This window comes from Notothenia coriiceps, unplaced genomic scaffold (assembly GCF_000735185.1).
Source record: "Notothenia coriiceps isolate Sejong01 unplaced genomic scaffold, NC01 NC01_scaffold00019764, whole genome shotgun sequence".
NCBI classification, from domain to species: domain Eukaryota; kingdom Metazoa; phylum Chordata; class Actinopteri; order Perciformes; family Nototheniidae; genus Notothenia; species Notothenia coriiceps.
The window spans coordinates 53,089-62,632 of record NW_011352465.1 but is presented as its reverse complement, the minus strand read 5'-3'; the positions used below and the strand labels follow the sequence as shown (position 1 = coordinate 62,632).

The 9,544-nt window shown below is 42.0% G+C and overlaps 1 protein-coding gene across 1 annotated transcript; it reads left to right on the top strand.

Annotated features, from left to right (window-relative positions):
• Window positions 1-1,025: 1,025 nt before the first annotated feature.
• On the top strand, window positions 1,026-4,455 carry smpd1 (sphingomyelin phosphodiesterase 1). Its single transcript, XM_010779052.1, has 6 exons — window positions 1,026-1,357; window positions 1,725-1,898; window positions 2,146-2,317; window positions 2,533-2,609; window positions 2,829-2,974; window positions 3,056-4,455. The coding sequence occupies exons 1-6, from the start codon at window positions 1,026-1,028 to the stop codon at window positions 3,472-3,474; spliced, it is 1,320 nt and encodes a 439-aa protein (XP_010777354.1). The 3' UTR covers window positions 3,475-4,455.
• The last annotated feature ends 5,089 nt before the right edge of the window (window positions 4,456-9,544 follow it).

Here is a 9,544-nt window from a genome sequence, read left to right as displayed (position 1 = left end):
GTTTTGAAGTAATGGTTGTAACTCCACTTCGTTAAGCTCTATTTAAACGAAAGACAAACACATTAGACGAATACTAGCTGAGTGGACCACGGGTCACCTACAGTCAATCATTTGTCCTGAGACGAGACACCTCAGGTCCAACCTCCTCTCGCCACACATTGTACTCCAATCCCTGGAAGCCGTCCACTACAAGGTCCCGACATCTACCGATTCACCGGCGTCCTGCCGGGGTGTTCGTCCCGTGTGCGAAGCACCCCGGCGTGTCGTTCCTGACGACGCCGGCCTACTTCAGCAGGGCTTGTTTGAGGCAATTAAACAGTCTGTGTGGACTGAGTAGTTCGGTCCACCTTGCCCTATGTGTGAGAGAGTGACGTGAGCGGTTGAGCGAGAAGCAACCACAGTGAGATCCTCTTTTTTGGCCAGGATCTGTTGAATTTTTTGGAATATTGGGTTTGCAGATTAGAATTTTCCAAAGGGGGGGTTCGTTTAACATGAAATACTTGAAATAACTAAAGGATAAGTTAAAAAAGAAAGTAGAAAAAAAAAATGAGGTCAAGGAGAACTCTTTCTGCTATAAAGTGAGCAATGATTGAGAGTCAGACCTAAACATTTCAGATGTGTGTATCTCACACTGCACTGTAGGTTTTATTTATGTACCGTTTTTGTTATTCATCTTATTATCTTTGCTTTAAAATTGGTGTTTTTAAATATCCTTTTATAATATGTTCCTTAATGTCTTTCATTTTTGTAAAGCACTTTGAATTGCCTTGTGTCGAAAGGTGCTATATAAATAAACTTGCCTTAGTACCGACAAATTCCCTTTATATTTTACCTGTTTTTTTTGTTCATGTAAATACACAGAGTAAATGAGTTTCATATTGCTAGTGGAAAGCATTACAACAAAAAAGGACTACAATCTACCCCAATCCTAAACTGAAGTTACTGATTTACTAGAAAAAAATGTTGCAGTTATTCCAGGAATCTTGGATTCACTAAGCACAATACTCCCGGAGACTTAAGGTCACATGATTGTGTTTTGGAGCCCTAATTCTAAAAATAATCCCCTCTACCCTCAGGAGTATGCAGTGGGCAGCGCCGCAGACTGCAAGGACCCTCTGTGCTGTCGTGCAGACTCGCGCCCTCCCAAGTGGAGGCGCTGGGAGGCGGGGTTCTGGGGAACCTACAGTAAGTGTGACCTGCCTCTGAGGACCGTGGAGAACCTTCTGGAGAACGCTGCCAGAGACGGACCCTGGGACTGGGTCTACTGGACCGGAGACATCCCAGCGCACAATATTTGGTCTCAAACCAGGAAACAGCAGCTGTCAGAGCTTACTGTCATCTCCAGGCTCATCCACAAGTAATGCTTTATGTTATTTTACATAGAGAGGAACATTTTGCTCCTTTCATACAGTACACAATGGATTTGAAGTCTTGCTATAACTGCAGATAACTTTGCCATTTAGATTATCTAGTTAGAAATACAATATTTGAAACATGGTGTTAAAATGTCTGACCTTTTAGCCATGTTGCTGGTGAGGATTGTTTTGCTGGTGATCAGTTTCTTCAATTCCACCCTCAAATAAGTGTTGTTGTACTCTGACCCAAAACCTTGATAACATACGGGATGTTTTTAACTGCATCTTTGCTCAGATGTTTGTCATGAGCAACCTGGAATTGATCCTTACGGCCATTGACTCTGTTCTTGTTTTTTATCTCCTGTCCAGATACCTTGGACCCCATGTGACAGTGTACCCTGCTATAGGGAACCATGAGAGCACACCAGTGAACAGCTTCCCCCCGCCCTTTGTTCATGGCAACAGGTCCATGTCCTGGCTTTACGACACGATGGCAGAGGAATGGTCCGCATGGTTACCAGAGCAGGCTTTGAAAACTTTGAGGTTTATATTTTTATTATATCTAAAAACGTTGTTGTACAAGTCAGGCCATCTTATCTGTAGATAAGACATAATTCACGTTGTTAAATACAGTAGTAACAGAAAACGAGATCATAAATGGTGTTGACTTCCTGCAATTTTACCTTTTAGTTCCGATCACATTGTTAGTGAACAGAAGTGGTCACATTTCTCAGAATGTTGTTCCCTATATTTGACTGATTACTTCAGCTAAGTGTTGGCGTGATTTCAGATACGGAGGCTTCTACACAGAGGAGATTCAGCCTGGTCTGAGGCTGGTCTCTCTCAACATGAACTTCTGTGCTCGAGAGAACTTCTGGCTGATGGTGAACTCTACAGATCCTGCTAACCAGCTGCAGTGGCTGGTCCATATCCTCCAGGACAGTGAGAACAAGGGAGAGAAGGTGAGTACAGCAGCTAAAACAAAAGATGACGGAATATGTCGGAACAGTTTGATTTTGCCACGCTTAATGCTAAATGTGGATAATGACTCCATGGCTTTTTCATTTTATTTCCTTATAGTTGCTGGTGTGATCATGTGATTGCAATATAATGTTTTTTACTAGTGTGATCCTTTTTTTTAATTTTGTTTACGTGACATTTCTCTTTTTTAATTTAGGTTCATATCATCGGTCACATCCCACCGGGCCTCTGTCTTAGCAGCTGGAGCTGGAACTATTATCACATTCTAAACAGGTAGCTGCATTAATCATTCAGACCTAAAGAATCCCTGAACTGATAATAATTAAAATGCCAATTTATAGGATACTGTCAGTAGTCTGGGGGTCTTGCCTGATGATCACTTCCAAGTTAGCTTGGCTGTTTTGAGTCTTTAAAAAAAAAAATTAAAAAAAATAAATAGGCGAGTATTATTGAATGGTTTATTGGTATAATCGTATTTTTATTTTCTCCCAGGTATGAAAATACAATTTCTGGGCAGTTCTTTGGCCATACACACTTGGATGAGTTCCAAATGTTTTATGACGAGTCGACAATGAGCCGCCCATTAGGAGTGGCTTTCATTGCTCCCAGTGCCACTACTTACATCAATCTTAACCCAGGTGAGTTCATAAACTATTGAAATGACCTCGCAACGTTTCAGAAGCATATATAAAAATTGTAAATACTTTGTCCTTTTACAGGTTTCCGTGTTTATTATGTGGATGGGAATTACAAAGGCAGCTCTCGGTTTGTTCTTGACCACGAAACCTACATCCTGAACCTCACAACGGCAAACCGAAGTCCAGGAGCGCCGAATACCCCGGAGCAGAACCCCATATGGACCCTGCTGTACCGCGCCACCGAGGCCTACGGTCTGACCAGCCTCTTCCCGTCTGACTACGACGGGCTGATGCGGACCTTCATCAACGACGACCGCAGCTTCCAGAAGTTCTGGTACTACAGACATAAAGGGCATGTGTCGGAGCTCTGCAATGAGACGTGCAAAACTACGATGTTGTGCTTCCTGCACAGCGGGCGCTACGACGAGCTGGAGCAGTGCGACCTCCTCAACGGCTTTAAAGGAGAGATGGCCCGCGCTGCCAGAAAAACCCTCTGTTGACCTGAGGACGTTTGGACTTAATGTGTGGGGGAGAGCTGAACCTGTGAATGGAGGAAAGACCTTTTTCACTGGTGGGTCAACAGGGATTTGTTTTTGTTAAAGTATAAAGACTATTCTCACAATTGTCAAGGGTTTTGTTGGCCTGACTTTATGTTCTCAGTTGGCCTTGTATTATCGGTAATGGTTTTTACAAAGATTGTCACAGCCTCTGGTTTGTTAAATGCTATTTTGCCAATTTGGTAAAGACGGGTTTTGTCTACTTGAAGTCAGGTCACGGTTTTCATGACTTAAATTATATTGTACTGACTGGGTGCCTTGTATCAGGAAAGATGTGTTCAACATATCTCTCCTTATCGAACATAATGCAACTTTAAAATGCCTTTCTACTACAGAGAAGATTCATCATAATCTCTAAATGTTTATCAATGTTAAAGTCCTTGAGATTTATCAAGATTAAGGGCTTCATGACCTCTCAAGACTTCCAATGAAATAAAAGTCCTTTCTTGTAAATTGCAAAAAAATAACAGGAACTTGTATTTTGGGCTGTCGCACCCTTTAAAGGTTGTAAAGCAAATCAATAGTCCATTTATGTATGCACTTTGTGTATAAATGGGCTCCTTATTTCTCAGGTTTGAGCTTGGCAGAGTTGCTATGCAGCACACAGTACCTTCACCCAATCATTTGACTCTCCTCATCAGCACCTGTGGATTTAGGTTGTTAAATTATTTACTTCTCACCATCTGCCTCAGCATAGACTCCTGTACACCCCAACAGTATTTCTCATTAAGGGTTACTTCTGTCTGCACTTTATTTGTTGTCTAATGTCCAGATTTGATAGACCCAAAGTGGGACAAGCATTGGAAGGCTTTCAGCTCTTGGTTTGCAACCTGTGGTGTATTATAAGTGTGACAAGTAATGCAACTTGTAAAATGAGCAATGATTTAAAGAATGTATTAATTATGAATAAAAGATGTATTTGGAGATATGTCTACTTTTTGTTTGTGTCAAAGATGTTAACACAATCGGGGGGGAATACATTGACATCAACATCTCAAAAGTAAGCATACTTAACTTTTATATTGTAGTATTTGTATCTGCTGCCTAGTCTTAAATGTGAAATACAAATCATAGGAGATGACCATTAATATCGCAAGTGCCAGTATTCACAAGTTCTCAAACTGACATGTGAATTTGTTTTGTCACCCGGTGTTCTCATAACTGGTTTCTATTTAAGTGTTTCTGTGGGTTTCCCCTTACTACTTCTTATCGTGTCCACAAGGCAGTCAGTTACAGGGCTTGGTTAGATGTGGTCCCCTTACTGATAAAACATGATGGGCCTTCAGTAGTAGATGTCAGGGTGTCCGCGGGGTCTTAAAAAGTATTAAAAGTTGATCAATCAATTTAGCGAAAATTAAGGCTATTAAAAAGTATTAAACGGCATTTTCCAAGGTATTCAGAAGGTTCACAGCAACGAGAACATGAAACACCCTTTAATTTACTGAAACGACATGTCGGGAAACCCCACAAGGCGGCCCCATGCATAGCGCGCCGTAAAATGCTGCTTATTTTAAGTTTCGTTGCCTTGCGCCGCTCTGTGTGTGGGGGGGAGGAACTAAACGACTACGGTAACGGGTCCCAAGGTGGGTAGACCGGCATACGCAACGCTCTGGGGGTCCAACGGCTCCGTGTGTGCCCTATATGATCATTTTCTGATAACGATGAAATAGCCCGACTCCCTCTCCCCACGTCTCCTGCTGCTGGGCTGTCAGAAGAGGGGGAGGAAAAGAGAGGCAGTCACCGTTTATTAAATATTCTTATATTATTATACAGAGAACAGAGTCGTTATCAATTTGTTTTAAAGCTCAATAAATAACAAAGAAGACCTCTGACCGGCACTTTTCTAATTTTGTACGGAAGATTTAAACTTTAACGGACATTTTTTTTAACGGAAACTCTGCCGCACGGTTCCCTGTTCCTTGGAAGAGGCGGAGAGGTGGGTGTTTTTCATCTGCTGGTGGACTACCTGAGAGATACAGCAGGAGAACACGCCGTCCACCGCGGAGAATAAACAGAAGGGCAACCATGGCAACCATGCTCCGGGGTCTTCTTCGCTGCTTTTGGTGTATTTCGTGGCGGCAGCAGCGCCACTTACAGGCCTGACATATGTACTACAGCGTTTCCAGCATTTCCAGCGGTCTAGTGTGAACGGACACATTAATGAATCGAATGCGTGTGAACGGAAGACTTTTTTGCGTTTGCGTATGCGTTTTACCGTATGTTTTACCCGTATGCGTCCTTGTGGGGCCGGGGTCTAAGCCAAACATATCCGGTCACAGAGATCTGCTAATTTAAAGTGTAAAGTCAACACATATGACCGCTAAATAATAGTCTATGATTGAAGAAAACGACGAAAAGTCCTTAAACCCATATATATATCCTTTTTTGTAAAGACATATGAACAACATGTGTGAGGGTGGATGACGTCAGAGCATCGTCCTTATGGTTGCCAGGGCTTTAGCCCCGGAAAACCAGCCCCACACCAAATTAACCCCTGGGTTAATTTGTGAGGGAGCTCCTTATATATGGCATTTACCCCGGCTGCACGCCTGGAAGCTCACCAAAGTTAACATATTTCCATAGTTTTTTCAAAGTTTTTGGTCAAGTTGTTTTTGTTTATTTGGTCAAATTACTGGTTTCTAATGGTTTCTGAGAGGGTGTGTTACTGGAATGAAAGAGCACAGAAAGTCCTTACAGAAGCAAAAAAGCAGCAATACTTGCATTAAAACCTGAACCTTCACAGAGAAGGGTGAAAGTTCACTGTGGAAAGGAGGCTTCAGTAGTACTGCTGCCACTCTGTTTTAGTTTTTGCTATCTGAACATCAATATAGGACAGTGTGTGTTGCCAATGATAACCGGGTTAGAAACGTCAAAAGTTGCGATGGAGGGTCTTTAAAATGTTATGGGGGAAAGGGTCTTAAAAAAGGTCTTAAAGGTAGTTAAATTTGGACTTCCAGGGGAGTTCCCTGCTTATTACCCTGGATGTTTCAAAGAAACGAAATCTTCTAAAATACTTCAGGGGGATTAATCTAATAACTGCACTGGCAGGAGCAGTGCTTTTTGTCTAGAGAAATATACTGGTCAAGAACAACTGCAGCATAACCTTTTAGCCTTATAAATTTCTTTCAAGCGCAAATGTTTTCTGACTTTTCAGTTTCTAATTAAGGATGCTTAAAACAGTTACCACACAAACTGATTTCACTGGACAGGAACATATCATGTTAAATGGCATTGCTTCACAATTATACATCATTAAGTGCCCAGCACGCAGTCTGACTTAGTGCCCTTCAGATTGTAAAACATATTGGATCAAGTAATGCGCTCTTCAATTTAACATTACACTCATGGTATACACTGTACCCATTCAATCACCTCAAGTACAAGTAAAGACCGACAACATTATCTTAGCTTTCTAAAGGCTTTATTCAGAGAGATCATAGAGACACAAAGTCCTAACTTGCCCTCCTTCAATTTTTAAAACCATAACCACTCAATAGGGTATTCAACTGTAACCATTTCCCAGCCCCCCCTCAACAATCAATTCAATACAGTAAAAACTGAACAAGGGTCCATTTTAATCTTCAGCCCCCCTTTCTTAAAAAGCCTTTTTTTTTATCAGAGAAAAGTCATAAGAAAGACCACAAAAAGGTCCTTCCCTTGGTCGGTTTTCCCCAGGCCTTTGGGTTTTGTTGGAAGGTTGTCCGCCTCGTTCTGGGTAAGAAACGCCTGTGGATGGAAACAGGTTCAACATTCAGCCAATGTCACACCAGACTTAGAAAAGATTTGACATCCGGGGGCCTTTAAAACAATGCCATGAGGAAAACAACACCTTGTTATTCCTATGAAGGAGGGTTATTGGGAAAAACCCAGAAGTTAGAACGGAACATCTTCCATATCCTTTTCCGGGAAAGACCCCTTAAAGGGGGGGAATGGAAAAATTGAAAAGAAGTTGAATCATCAAGCCCAAACCACCCATCTTTAACGACCCGTTGGGTAGGTCCTTTGAGGTGTAAATCACATTGCAAACAAAGCACCTTCCGACTCCAAAACAATGACTTGAAACATCCTTTCAAAAAACCACCGGCCGGTTTTCCCCAAGTTAAGAAACTGGAATGGACTGCCTGCTTGCTGCCCCCCACATCAAGGAAAAAACCTTTTTTTTTAAAACACCAATCCACACAACTAACAAATGTTAAATGGTATGAACAAATGGGGGGAAAAGTTGAATGTGGGGTTTCGAGTGTGTTGGGGAAAATTACTGTGCAAGTTCCTCCTGTTTGGGGCCCACACAACACCATGAAAACACCAAGCCCTCTCTTCCCACAATTTATCCTTTCCACTTGAGGAATACTGCCTTTTACCTTTACCCACCTGGGGCAGAGAAAGAAAATACCCGTTCCCCAGATTAATTACGACGAAGAGATTTATGTAAAAGGATCCATTACCTGGGAAAGCATTTTTGAGTTTTCAACCCCCCCCTGGAAATTGAAGTGGAAAATGCCGGGGAAAAATGGCTTTCTTTGATCCTGAGCCTCTTGGGGGTGAGCCATCCTTTGTCTGTTGAACTTTGGGTCTTCCAGGACTCGTAAAGTCCACGTAAAACCGTCCTATGGTTTTTCCCCGACAAGTTTCCAAACATCTTACAACCCAAAGGTGTCCCAATGTTTTTTTATATGAGGAAATCCCAAATGATAAAATGTGTTTTTAAGAAAGAATAAATTTGTTTTATACACACATGTTTTTTGCTTTTCCAAGACCCCACAAATCGGTAGTTCTTTTTTAGCACCAGGGGAAGGGCGCCCAGGTCCAGGTAATAAGTTTTTTTTGTTTATGGTTTCCCTTTTTTAAGTTCCTAAGAAATGCCTTTACAAATATTTTCCGTCCAAGAAGTGAACTTCCTTAAGACCTGAGAAAGCGTCACTCTACCTCTGAAAACCTTTTTGGGAAAAAGCTTTGACTCTTGGGTCTTGTTTCTCCACCCAAAAAGCCCAACTACCTGTAAAGAACCAAGACCGGAAAGGAATGGTAAGAAAAGTGGTTTGGCCAAAAAAAATGTTTTCTATTTCCCATTAACCCTTGCCCCTGGTTAATAAAAAATCTGAACGTTTAAACCCTTGTGGCACTCTTGAAACTGGGGTCCAAACTTGTTAATAACCCCAGGTTGGGCAAACACCAGAGTTACCCCCGTGCGGTCCCTGTAAAAGAGAGCCAGCAAGAAGTTTAAAACCTAAGAGTGGAACGTAACCCAAATTGTTACACCAAAACTAATTATTTAATTTAACTTCAAACCGATTAATTAAAAACAAGAGAAAGATATGGGTTGAGTCCATCACCTTTACCCTCCTTTTTGCCCAGTTGAATGGCAATGGAAATGGTTTTTGGGAAAATCCCGCAAGACTCCACGTTCTCCACGTTTTGCTGGTTGTAATTCACCCATGGTTCTGGAGACCAGATAAATGGAACAACCAGGTGGGTAAAAAAGAAAAACATTGGGAGTAAACCTGGGCCCCAACACAATTTAAACAACCACATACCTGCCCCCCCTGGTTACATGATACAAAATCTTTAGTTTTTTCCCCTTTTTGGGTTGTTAAATACTTTGTGGGAAAACGTTTGCAAGTAATTTCCAAACAGCACACGCCTAACCGGGCTCCAGACCCCTACAAACCGTCATGATGTTTGGCCCCCTTGTATTAGGTTTTGAAAAACCCCCCCGGTTTTGAGGCGTGGTGAAATTTACTGGCAAACGTTGTTTCCCCACCCAATATTTTTAACCACCAAAAAGAAACTAAATGGTATACCATTTAATCCCACCAGTTATGTGTTTTGTAATAGTTGTGGGGCCCAGTTTTATCTCAATGGTCTTTTTCTTTTTACCTTGTGGTTCCATTATCTTTGTCTCAGGGACATGCCTTGGAAATACAGCAGCAAACGGTGAGGGACGGTGGGGATGCCTGCCTGATCCCCAGAAAACATCCAATTGCTTCCACTTGCAAAAAGGGAGGGAAAGGTG